The sequence below is a fragment of the Triturus cristatus genome, chromosome 9 (genome assembly GCF_964204655.1).
Source record: "Triturus cristatus chromosome 9, aTriCri1.1, whole genome shotgun sequence".
Lineage (NCBI taxonomy): Eukaryota > Metazoa > Chordata > Amphibia > Caudata > Salamandridae > Triturus > Triturus cristatus.
In genome coordinates, this window is record NC_140592.1 from 1,256,843,266 (window position 1) to 1,256,857,007 (window position 13,742).

A 13,742-nucleotide genomic window follows, 5' to 3' on the forward strand; every position below is an offset into this window, starting at 1 on the left:
GTCGCTAAGTCCTTCCTCTAGTGTTGGCGAGCCCCAGGAGAAGCCCAACAAAAGGACTGGCACTCTGTGGTATTGAGAACACACGTGGCTTGCTCCGATGTGTAATCTTCAGGCATCCGAGATACAGCATTGTATACTCTATACCCGCTTGTCTCAGTCTATATTTAATGGGCAGGTATTCCTCATATGCCTGCTGAAAAATCAATATAGTGTTACCATCAAAAGATAAAGACTCTTTATAACATGCAAGTCTGAGAACAGTGCCCAATCATTGAAGTTAAAAGGTCTGGCTAAGCTATGGTGGGAGCTGCCTCAGGTGGACCACTGGCCATAGTGAGTGGTTTGCCCTCTCTACTGCGAACAAGTGGGAGAAGTTGTCAGCCCCAAACAGCAACTTGAGCAGTGATTCAACATAGTCCACAATCTTACCTGTGCTAGTGGATTCGGGAATGCTAAACAAACGCAGGTTATTGCACCAAAACCTGTCCTCCATGTCTTCCTTCTTCGCCTTTATGAACCTAAGGACCTTCTCTGTGTTAAGTAATTTTTCATTGGACATTGTGGTTTCGTCTTTAAGAGCGGATATGAGTGTTTCAACAATTCAAAGTTCAAAATTCCCTCTGTTTGTCGAGTGTTGTTTTCATCTGCTCTACTCTAGATATAAGAGAGTCCAGTTTATTGTTAATTAAGGTGAGGCTCTTTTGCATTTTGAGGAGTAGGGGTCACCTGCACCCGCAGGTATTGCCTGTGATTTACCACTCTTCTCTGGGTACATTTCACTGTTTGCAGACGATCTTCTCCTGTACATCCAATCGGACACTTCCGAGCTAGCTCAGACTCTTAATGACTTTGCTGACCTTTCTGGCCTACGGGTCAACTAGGCCAATTCATCTTTGTTCTCATTCAATGAGGACTGTCCTGACCCCGCTTATACACTTAATGACGTTCCCATCACGTGCCAACCTGCTATGTTTAGGTATTTGGGGATTAGAATCTCTCATCAGCCAACTGACCTGTTGGAAGATAATCTCAGAAGAGCTAGAACAGCTATCAGATCCCAGATGATATTCTGCTGCACACTTCCCGATCGGTCATGGATCGAGTTGCACTTCTCAAGATGGTAGTCTTACCATGGCTATTATACTATTTCTCAAACCTGCCCCTTATTGCGCCCCCTATCTTTCACAAATTTGGGAGCACCGTGAGAGAATTCATCTGTAATAACATCTGTTGCTGAGTGGCACTTTCTAAGCTGTTATTACCCATCAATCGAGGCAGGCTGGTAGTTCCCAACATGGAACAATATTATCTCCCCTCTCAGCTTCAATGGATGGCCAGATGGATGGTGGGGAAGCAGAAATCTGACACTGCCATGCTTTCGCCAGCCTGGGAACTTGGCGCTGCTCTAGCTATTCCACCCCTGTGCTCGTGGGTGGCCGTCAGTACCAATGCTTCTGGGCGTTGCATACCGATGCTACAGCAACATCCTATACATCATATGCATGGGGGCTCCGCTCGCCCCCGTTGTCAGAACCTACGGACTCAACATTGTGTCATATGCAGACGACACCCAACTCATCCTCTCCCTATCCAACGAACCCAACACCGCCAGACACAACTTTCGAAAAGGCATGGAAGCCGTCGCCAAATGGATGAAAAACAGCTGCCTACAACTAAACACCAACAAAACGGAAGTACTCATCATGGGCCCAAACTCCGACGCCTGGAACGACACCTGGTGGCCCCCCGCCCTTAGAAGCCCACCCACCCCCACGGGCCACGCACGCAACTGGGGAATCATCCTGGACTCAGAAGTCAAAATGGACCACCAGATCAATTCTGTCTCGTCCTCCTGCTTCCACACCCTCCGCCTCCTATGTAAGACCTTCAAATGGATCCCCCTTGAACACAGAAAGACCGTGACTCACGCCCTGGTCACCAGCAAGCTCGACTACGGCAACACACTCTATGCTGGAATAAACAAAAACCTCACCCGCAAGCTACAGAACATCCAAAACGCCGCCGCAAGACTGGTCCTCAACATGCCAAGACACTGCCACATTTCCCAGCACCTGCTCACACTCCACTGGCTCCCCATCGAAGCTAGAGTCACCTTCAAGATGCTAACCCACGCTCACAAGGCCCTCCACGACACCGGACCAGCATACCTGAACAACCGACTCAAATTCCACGCACCCCAAGGGACCCTACGATCAGCCCAGCTTTCCTACGCCGTGGTCTCCCGCACCAGAAAGACCAGATTGGGAGGCCGCTCCTTCTCCTTCTGAGCGGCCAGAGCCTGGAACGACCTTCCGCTCCACCTCAGACAGACAACATCGCTCCCCATCTTCGCAAGAAACCTCAAAACCTGGCTCTTCGACAGACCCCCTCCTTGATGGACTGGAACCTGCGACCCCCCCCCACCGCCTTGAGACCCTTACGGGTGAGTAGTCGCGCTTAACAAACACCTGATTGATTGATTAAACGTGCCATGGTTCCGTATGCACCAGAATTGCCACTGACGGGCATGCCGAGAGGGCATATCACCACCACATCTGCAGAGCTCACCAACCGGCAGACAGCAGGCATATACACACTTGGCGACCTCTACTGGGATGGTGCCCTACTGACTTATGACATATTGATGGATGAAGAGGGTCTCCCCCAGGCCAGTTCCTGCTTCATGCTTCACTAATAGCAGCTCTGGGCGGTAAATGGGGGGAAATCTCAGTGGAGCACCAGACACACCTAACTCTCCAATACCTACATGTTATGGGGTCAGCTAGACACCTCACAAAGTGGTTCTTGGCCTCGTTGTGTCTCCACACAGCAGTATCGGTCCTGCCTTTGAGACAGCACTAGGACGCAGACCTGGCCCCTCCCTGCACTGACAAGGAATGGGCTGCCTTACTAGAAAGCCCAGTCCGAATCCCCTGCAGTGCCCGCTTTTGCCTCATCCAGAACTACATTACCCAGAAATCATACCTCACTCCTTCCAAAATAAATAGATGCTTCCACTATGCAGACGCCGCTTGCCCCTGATGCCGCATAGTGATCTCCCACACATGGTTGGGCTGCCCACTCCTCTCCCCTTACTAGCAGGGAGTCATGAGCTAGCTAACCGACTGCACCGGCCGCACAATGGCGCACACATGGGAGGTATGCATCCTGGGCCTTTTCTATAGAAGTAAACAACTTAAGGTCACCACTCGTTTCTTAGACCTAGGAATGCTGGTGGCACTAGAAGATGGAAATCACCGGCGCCTCCTGTTGGTGGCCTGGAGGCAATCGATGTTGACATGGGCCAAGGCTGAGAGTATTGCATTACACAGGGAAGACCCCTGAGGCTTCGCAAGACCCCTATTGTCGTCTACTGGGACACAATACTGCAAGACTTCCAAAACGAGCCACACCTGGAATTAAACAACCCAGAACCCATAATGCCGCAGGTGGAGGAGGGCGATGAGAGTGGGCCCACCACACAATAGCAAACACGAGAGGGGGTAGCTAAAATCAGCATGATCACCTCACACGATTAACATGGTGTAATAACAGCTTAGCAATGTTCATGTTGTTTATATATTTGGCGGGACAGAGGGAAGGGCGAGGGTCGGGGGATCTTGAAGTCGGGCCATGTTACCCTTGTAATCTTACTTTGTCCCTTCTTTATCACCCCCCCCCTCCTCCCGGTATTATTGAGGTGGTCCAAGGGGGCGCATTTTTAACACAAGACGTTGAAGCTCCTACAGTACAACGCAAGGGCGGGCTCCTAGTAGCCCCCCCACTCGTATGTGTGCCTCCTGCCATTGTATAGAGGGTAAAAGTAAAACATGCATATACATATATATTACTGCCAAGAAATCAAGACGTGACCCTCTGTCATACTACACTTGATGTCAAAGAGCGAAACTAATGAGATATTGTCACTTGTGTTGTCATGTCGACCCTTTTACTATGTTACTGTTTGTAAAATGAAATAAATAAAAACGGAAGAAAAAAAACTGTTGGGATGGTACCGTATTTGGCAGTGCTAGTGCGGGCAATGGGTGGTGCAAGCTGTAGTTTGCATCCTGGCAAGGACCCTTGTACTTATGTTTTAGGTCGAGCCTGCGCAGCGCATGCGCTGCTCTGCGAGGTATGCTGTACTGAGGTATGGCATAGAAGCTCTGCCCCTTTCCCGCCCATCTTTTCAATTGGCTCCTGTTACTGTCCTTGCGAAATCGTTGCTTTTCATTTGTGAATAGGCGTAATAGTCCCTCCTTGGTACCGTCTTGTCTGCATTTGTAACCTCCCATAACGACTGGACTTTTTACTTCTGTTGTCCACGGTCTGCTTTATAAGTCAGTGAGCACTATTTTCTTTAATGATCTTCCCCTATTCCACTCACGACATCGCAGCAGGCCATCTGCTTTTATATTATTTGTTTTTAAATTATAGCGGAGTCTGCTTTAACTATAGCAGCCGCGCTTATTTAATTATTTCACTTACAGCGCGGGCCACTTTCACTTTAGTGGCTGCGCTACAGAACCTTTTAAATTTCACTTTGGCTGAAAGATGACCATATGCGCTTTCACTTAAATGTTTGCTACGCCCCTTTCTTCGAACGCTGCTCGCTGTAACCTGCATACGGCGAGCAGCATCTAAAGAAAGAGGCGCAGCCACCATTAGAGTGGTCTCGCATTTGCGAGAGTTTGAGCTGTTGGAATTATAAATAACAATGCAAACACAAGGAGATGATGGACGGAGCGCTGAACCTTTTCAGACACTCACCCCCAGTTACAGATCTGGGTTGAATCCATCATTAATCTTTAGCTCACTTCGCCACCTCAGTTCAGACCCAGCTATATGCAAATCAATCTGTGCCTCATGGGAACAGTCCAGCCCGAACTGCCAAGCCATGTCTTCCCTGGACCGGAAACAAGCATCCTGGGACCGATTTTGGGGTAACATCCCTCTTCAGCCAGGCTAGCTTGAATCCAGTGGCAAAGTGAGCAAGGTCCCACGTCTGCTCATATAGCTAAGTCTGAACTGTGGTGGCGAAGTGAGCTAAAGAATGATGATGGATTCAACCCAGATCTGTGACTAGGGGTGAGTGTCTGAAAAGTTTCAGCGCTCCGTCCATCATCTCCTTGTGTTTGAATTATAAATAACAATGTCTTTTATATATGTGTTGCTTTAAAAAACACATCAATAAAAGGCATTGTCATTTACAATGCCAATTGCTTAAACGCTCGCAAATGCGAGACCTACTGCATTGCAAATGCTTGTTTTACAAATGATGGTCGGATCTCAAAGGTGGAGTTGGTCGAACTGCAGGGATGAGTGTTGTACTTTCATGTCAGACGTTTCTCTGGGCATGCATAAACAGATCCATACAATCCATGAAAGCTTTATGGAGTATTTGGTCTTTTACTCAAGAATAAGTCTGGAGGGTGGGACTGAAGGTTCTTGAAGTTGTGGCGGTTCCTTTCTGGTCCTTATATTGAGTTTATTGTTGCCCGAATCTGTGTCCGCTCCATCATCAGGCACTCCAGAGGCAGGACAGAGTACCTCTACCCCCACCCTTCGACAACTTTCGTGTTGTGAACCTGATATGGAACTGGAGGGGAATTCTTTAACGCTTACTGATATTCACTAATTTGCAATAATCGAGAGCAAGAGGGGGAATTGGAAAATGGGAGTTATGGTCTTAGTGAGCAGAGGCACAACTAGAGCCAAATTTCGGGGGACTACTAAAAATTTCGGGGGGGAGGGCTGATTCTTTCAGCAATATGCAGAGTGAAGATGTAGGGCTCTAAGAAGGGGTGAAAACTCAACAAAGCCTCCTTAGTAAGTAAATGGTCTTTTAAAGACCTGTGAAGTGCTCGTGTGCGGCTGTGTGTGTACTGGAAGCTGTCTTAGCCGGGCTGACACACACGACGGGGGGTGGGGGTGGTTAAGCCCTTTGAGCCCAATGGGCGTTGCGCACCTGTTAGTGAGACTTTAGTGCCGCTGCCAGGCCTTCTTGCTCAAGCTGAACATGTCTAAGTGAACATCTCCTCATCGAGCCTCCCAGTCGCATCTTTGCTCCTGAGACGAGAAAGTGTCGATTAGTTTATCTGAAAAGTTGACATTCTTGTTACAACTGAAGGACGTCTTCATCCTTTCTCGATGTGCCCTTCCTTTGATCAGAGAGTTGTGTGATCTTCTGTGGATGTCTCTGTATGGAATGCTGTGTGTCTGTATGGAATTCTGTGTGTCTGTATGGAATGCTGTGTGTCTGTATGGAATGCTGTGTGTCTGTATGGAATGCTGTGTGTCTGTGCCTTGCCTTTGTTTACCAACTTCACTCCAATATGGTTTGCTGAGGAACCCCCTGGGTGGAATGAATCTGTGATTTTTTCTTTTTGTTAATAAACCCTTTTAGACTCCGATCGGTGTCTGCAGATCTTTCTTTGAGAATAATGTAAGCAGTTAAATATTCCGTTTTTTAAAGTGGCTACAATTCAGAGCAGTGGAAGCACGCAGACAGGTTCCTGCCTATTATCTTGAACTCCAGCAGCGAGGTAAATAAACATTGCCTCATAAATGTCTCCTTATCGGCTAGTGACTGTGCATATTCATGAAAGGCCCTTCTGAAAAAGAGCGGGAAGCTAATGATCCCTCTCAAGGGTAAGCAGCAGCCACAGTCCTGCTGCGGGCTTGTTCTTCACGCTGGCTCTGGCAGCAGGCATTGTGACACCACAACTCACAACTGTAACAAGTTATTAAAGGACAGGAGTGATGCCATTCTCCTATTACAAATGAGAAGTGATGTTACAATTAAACTACAAAAAGACATTGCGAATGGATTACCACCTACTTGAAGTCGCAAAACATTCACACATACCACTGCGATACGGTATTAGGAAGGGACGCCCTAAACACCCCCCTTCCTTTTACCGAATCGCAAACCCAATTTGCGATTCAGTAATAGGTTACCAAATAACAAATAGGAATTTGTACATTTTAAAAGGCCTTTTTGCATTAGCAAACGGGCCGATTCTGCAACTCATCCCATTTGCGACCACAAAAGCACTTTGTACATGTGACCTTCTGCTCCCAATGCGGAGCCATTAGGATGACTTAGGCAAGGTCAGTGCTAATCTTTTTCAGAACTCGAGGTACAAGAAGTATCAGAGGGAAGGCGTATTGGTGTTCCGAGTACCACTGAAGGTGGAACTCGACTCAGAGAGAGAGAAAGACGCTGTGGGAACTCCAACGTTCAGAACTGCTGCCATTGCATGGTCTTGGCGGTGGCGAAGAGATCGCACCAAGGTTCTCCCCATGCATGGAAGAAACCTTGCACCAAATCTGGCTGTAACAACCACTGGTGGTCGGCTAAGCATCGAAGACGGAGTTCTTCCACTCTGGCGTTCAAACAGCCCGCCAGGTGGTTCATCACCAGGAAGCTCCCCCGGTAGATCAGCCATCTCCTGGTACAGGGTCCACAATCCAAACCTATCTTGTTTGTTGCAATACCACATGGCGGTGGCATTGTCATTGAACGGGAACCAGCCTTCCCGTGATCGCGGGCAGGAAGGCTTTCAACGCCAAGCGGACGGCCTGCACCTCCAGAAGGTTGATGTGGAGCTGGACCTTGGACGGAGACCAGAGACCTTTGACCTCCACCTCTCCCAGGTGGCCACCCCAACCCAGGAGTGAGGCATCAGTTACCTCAGTCAGTGCTGGGTGGGGGTAGGGAGAGGGATCTGCCACAGACCCAATCACAGTTCAGTAGCCACCACTGCAGGTCATTGGCGGTCTCCACCAAGGTCTGGATATGGTCGGAGAGATCTTCTAGATTTTGGCCTCACTGAGACTTCAGAACTTATTTTGGAGTCCGCATAAGCCATCTGGTGTTACTGACCAGCTGAGTGCAAAAGGTCATCAGTCCCAGTGGTCCAAGAGTTGACCTCACTGAAATCTAGGACAGAGGTTTAAAGATCGGGATCATAGGCTGAATGTCCTGGACTCACCTGTCCAGAGGTAAGGCAAGAAACTGGACTGTGTCCAGGATGGTGTGACGTCATGCCCGGTTCTGCGTAGAACTTTGCGAGGGGTTCTATGTGGAATCTCTGAATGTTATGGTTCTCTAGTTGACAGTTGCTGTACTGCTGTTGATGGCTGAGGTGATTAAATAGAACCTGTCCTTCATTTGGTGTCTACAAGTTATTTATTAATGTGGAAAACACCACATTAATTTGGCGACGAGCGTGGTGCTCACCTCAACATCCAGAGACGTTGCCTGTTATCTCCCTCATCTTAAAAGAAGAATTGTGGTTTGTTCCTATGGAAGCGAGCGTCAAAGAAGGAGTTAGGTATGACTTTGACATGTTGGTAAGTGAACCCCAAGGATGTTGGGAGGTTTGCCATAGCCTGGAGGTGGGTGGCGACTGTCTGGGGCAAACCTGCTTTCAGCAGCGAGTCATCGAGGAAGGGGAAGACTGGGACCCCTGACCTCCGAAGGTGTACTGCCACCATGTCATCCATTACGTGAACACCCAAGGAGTGTTAGTAAAACCAAAGGGGAGTACAGCAAACTGAAAATGCTCCTGTCTTAACATGAACAGCAGATAGTGCCTTAGGGCCCACGGGGCACAGATGTGAAAATAAGCGTCCTGCTTGTCCAACTCCAGGGTCCAATGTTGATGACACACAAGAACTGGGCCAGAGTGAGCATCTTGAACTTGTCCATCCAAAGAAAGTGCTGAGAGGACTAAAATAAAACAGGTTGCAGGCAGGAGGAAGTGGTGGACTGACTGGCGCACTGTCCTGGACTGCTGGGTCACGGCCACGAAACAGCTGGGAACGTTCTTGAGGCTATAGTGGCTGTCTGTCTGTATACGGCACCCCTACCAGAGCCGCAGAGAGATCAAAGGGCTGATGCAGTTGGTGTGGTGGAGCAGACAAGTCCAAGAAGTGCACTGAGGCCCTGCTTTATTTGGAATGCTTCAGAGCGGAGTCCACTTTATCCCATATGGACATCAAAGGGCATGTCAATAAGGGACGACTGAACATCACCCGAAAAACCTGCTGATCTAAACCAGGCATGGCGATGGATAGCAACGCTAGTGCCAATGGCTCACCCAATGGAATCTGTGGTATGCAGGCCACAACGGATGGTAAATTTAGCGGCGTCACAGCTATCCTGTATGACATGGGTCTGTACAGGATGAAGGTCTTCCGGTACACGGGAGGACTTGAGCGACAGAACCCCAGAGAAGCTGGCAATAGCAGCCCAAATGGCAACTGGAATTGACAGACTGGAGAGCCAAACTTGTGGGAAAAAAATACTGTCTTCCCAAAAGTCTCCTCTCTTGAAGGGTCAGATGTATCAAAATATAATAGCGAATTTTACCGATTCGCTATTATAGACTCGCAAAATACGATGTATGTAGGTTTCAGCAAATTTTTTGCGATTCCTATGCATTCCTTATTTGCGACTCGCAAAGTGCGAGTCGCAAATAAGGAATGGCTTCCCATTAATTTCTACAGGCCTAGAGGCCCATAGGAATGAATGGGAAATCCATGTACCCAATAGGTACTCACAAATTGCGCAAGGGTGCAAGGGGTCCAAAAGGCCACCCTGATGCACCCCTGAAATATGCATGTGTGCACATGTGGCACACATGCCCTAAGAGCATGTATATGCGCCACATGGCACTTGGAAAATGCAAAAAAGTGCATTTTTCAAGGATTTTGCAAATTACCACCAACTAGAAGTTGGTGGTAATATGCAAAACCTTAATGCAAAATCGCAATTTGCGATAGCTACATGAATTACATTTAGGGAATTGCCAATTGCGATTCCCTAACTGCATTCGCAATTTAGGTAATTGCAATAATTGCTATTACCCATTTTGTGAATTCAAAATGTTTGAGAATGTGAAAACGCATTTTTGCGTTCGCAAACTGCCCGATTCTGGGAATTGGCTCTTTTGCGAATGCAAAAAACGTTGATACATCTGGCCATTACAATCCTTATCTGGGGGAGTAGACAGGAAGGTATTCAGGTGTGTCTGACTGGTGGAAGTTTGCACTACCAAGCTCTCAGGGGAGGGGTGCGGAGCCAAAAAAGCGAGGTTGTTGAGGGCAGAAGGATGGTGCCACGCAATCTGGTAATTCACCAGGGGACCAAAGCAAGGTTTGACCCAAGGTCAGTGGCGGCTCCTCTGCTAAGGCGGAGGAGCGTCGCCCCACTGCTCAAAAGGAAAAATGAAAAATGATAATAACACTGTTATTATCATTTTAGTTTTCCTATTGCAGTCACTGGCTCTCGGGGCGGGGGGCGGGCTGTCCAGTGCAGGGGGAGGATTGGTTTGCATTCCCTAAGTGCACACAACTGCTTGTCTGGCCCTCTTAGGCCGGCCAAGCCGTCATGCGCACTTTGCATCTTCCCCACCGGACTGTAATTCACAACCTGGTGAGGAACATGCCCAGCCTCCCAATACCCGAGTGAGTGCCGATCCATGGTGCTGAGTCCAATCACAATGCAGTGTTGCAATGTTGTGATTGTCTCAGGGGAGCCTGGGAGCCCAGGTGCTTCCTGCTGCCGGACCGGAGATAGGAAGAAGAGGACGAAGAAGAGGCAGCGGCCAGCCATTTTCAGATAAGAGGGTAATTTTTTTATTTTTTCGGACCCCTCCCCAGCCTCACCACCCGGGTCTGGTAGCAGCTGCTACTGCCCAAGCTCCTAAAAGGTTGTTGGTGAGGGACTCATTAAGGGGCAAGAGGGGCTCAGTACTGGTTTGCTCAGGCTGGAGGACTTAGTTTAGAGCATTGGTCTTGACCTCCAAGGTGGGCACCTGGAGGTCGGGAACTTCAGCTGCCCTCTGCATGACCATTGCAAAAGAGGCACTTTCCTTAGTTACAGGAACTGGGGTGAGACTAGGCCAGTGTCAAGAGGTGTGAGGGCCACTGGCATCCTGGAGATCCTCATCCTCAGTTTTCTTTATTGTAGAGTTGCCCAAATTCATCACCTGCATCATACTCATTATCAGAGACTTTCCCAAATAAGGAATGTAGCATATGAGACATGTCCTGCAGAACCGGGACATTAGGCAGCTAAGATGCAGCGGGTAAAAGTTGCATTTGGATGGACACGAACACAGTCTTGGTTGAATTCGGGGTGGTGCCAACTTGGAGTCGGAGAGCACTATGGGATGCACTTTGTCCTCCAGCATCAATGGAGTCAGCATGGGCATTGACAGTCTGGGAATCGGCGTGGAGTGTGGAGCCAGAAGTAGAGTTGCTAGGGGCGCCGGTAGAGGTCTGGAAGCTTTATCACAGAGTCTAAATGCTGCTGATGGCAAACCCGTCGAGGGGGTCCCAGATGGAGGAAATCTCAGCTCTGTGTAGCCCGCAAGCACACCATGGGGATTCAAAGACTCACAGTATGGTCTCGCGGAACCCTCGGATCTGTCTTGGAGTTGCAGACAGCCCCGGAAACTCAAGTTATGCTGGGACAAAGTGTGGGATAGGCTCTTACGTCAACTGACGTCGGGAGCGAGATTTAAAGGCATGGCGACACTCCCATGCCTTCTTGGGAGTATGAGAATGAAAGGAAGGGGCTGAGTCCTGCTTGGATTTTCTAATGTTTTTCTTGGAATTACGCAATATTTTGGAGCACGATGATTGACCTCGTGATCGATGTCTGAACCTGGAATGGAATCGAGACCAGCCTTTGAACTTGGACTGGTCCCGAAGTATAGCTTCACCTCACGGTCACAAATGACCTTCAGATTCATCGACACAAAGTCACTGCAGACCTTACAGCCGTGGTCCAACCCCAGGCACCACAGGCAAACCTGATGTGTATATATCACAGACATTTGCTTTCGACAGTCCTTACAAGGTTTAAAAACTGTAATCCTAGGAGGTGACAGTTCCTTTAGACACTGATTAAAATTGAGGTAAAATGGTTCACAAAAGAGATAAGCGGTAGCTCGGATCTGCATCTGGTGGCATGGAAAGAAAAGAGCGTACGTCAGCGCATGGAAGTAGCACCTATATTGGCTCCACACATCATTTCCGGAGCGGAACAGCCTCTGCGTGGAGCCGCACGGTGCAACCGGATGGCATGCTGAGATACTGCTGAAAAGTTTTTGGACCCAGTTTGGTGCTTGGTGAAGTATTCAAAAGGTGAGGAATCTGTGGTTAGAAGCCTCTTTCATGAAGTATTTTTTGTTGTTATCCTAAAGGGAGGATGTACATCTGCATATTAAGTCACTATAGTCTATGCAATGTCCAGCCACCTTACAGGAGTATGTGGAGCACAGACTCCTGCAACTAAATACAGAAGTGTCTCGGGGAAGTGGGCTTCGAAATATCAGTTTATTGTAGAGGCAATATGATCTTGTTAAAGAAAATCTGCCCACACACCAATTCAAAATCTAAATTATTTTATTAAAAAAAGAAAGATCTATATGTGAGTAACAGAAATGGTGACAAGGGGATCCCCCAAAACCCCAAAGGAACATAAGATGCACAAACAATTGCAAGACAGTGTAGATAATGGGTTGAGATTGGGACAAACAGTTCCAAAGGTGCAGGATTCTGATGTCATGAGAAAGTATGCAAATAACCATCTAATAAATAAAGAAATGTAAACTCTTGCTGTAGAACAAGTTTATAAGAAACTTCTCGCTAAAAATATCACGCCCCCAACAGAGCTGGGCTTGGGATTGGATCAGCCGCCCCCGTTCAAACTTCAATCTAGATGCACAGATTAGGGCAAAGTTCCTCATTATCATTAAATACCCTTGCACCCTCATCAAATCCAGCCTGGTACTCGCTGCGGACTAGCAGCAATCAGACAACAGTTGTCCACAGTCCCTAGAGTTTGCCTCAGTGGTGAAGCGTGCGCCAGAAGTGTCTACAAGGACTCGCTCAGACCTGAAGACCACATCTGTAGAAGATTAGACACATCATGGGGCAATCGGACACAATGAAGGAAATCTGAAGAGGACAATGGCCCTTCCAGGCCAGTATGGGCTAATGATGCATTTGAGGACTGTGCGTTAAACAAATACCATGAACATAACATAACATAACAAAACATTCATAGTTTTATACCACATAGGCCACCATTGCAGAAGTATGATTGTATGAGATGTATATTGAGGCAACCAGAGCTCGTTAGTGATTGGCCAAGTCACCAGGCTTACCTGATCATCCTGTTGCCGTCGTCTGGGTCGGCATCATGGTCCTGCAGCTCCTCGTTGTCACGGTGGTCATCGGTCGAGCAGGTCTCAGACTCCTGGGCTAGAGTTTCTTCCAGGTCCTCTATCAGCCCCCTGCGGTTCTCGTCACCAGCACCTCCGTTTTCTTCGCCTCCCACATCCATGACCACATCAGACTCGGCTCCAGGGCTGAGCAGGTCTGAGAAAAGAAGCGTCCATCACAGCAGTGGGTCACCTTCACCATTCAGCATGAGAGCAGAGGTGACACCAACAGTGGGGTTTGCAGTAACCACACGCATTAGTACCAGCAGGCACAGAAACTCTTGGCACAGAGGAGGCCACGCTTCTCGCTGGGAGAACCAACGGCACAGGCAAAAATTACCAACTTCTTCTGATCTATGTCAAAAGGCTAAATGATGAACTCACCAGGGAGGAAGGTGAGTCCAAACAACAGCAGGGCTTCCACTCTTGAACACGCACACTTTTATGATGACCTCACCCATGGATCTCCCACAATAACACTTATCTGGATCCTCATCC

At 48.3% G+C, this 13,742-nt stretch overlaps 1 protein-coding gene across 3 annotated transcripts in view; it reads right to left on the bottom strand.

The window, feature by feature from the left end:
• PRKD1 (protein kinase D1) overlaps positions 1–13,742 on the bottom strand; it is a 937,657-nt gene that overhangs the window by 237,131 nt on the left and 686,784 nt on the right. For all 3 annotated transcript variants that reach the window (XM_085627361.1, XM_085627360.1, XM_085627362.1), the window contains one exon: positions 13,188–13,401. In XM_085627361.1, coding sequence (XP_085483487.1) covers positions 13,188–13,401 — 214 coding nt within the window. The remainder of the gene's footprint in view (positions 1–13,187; positions 13,402–13,742) is intronic.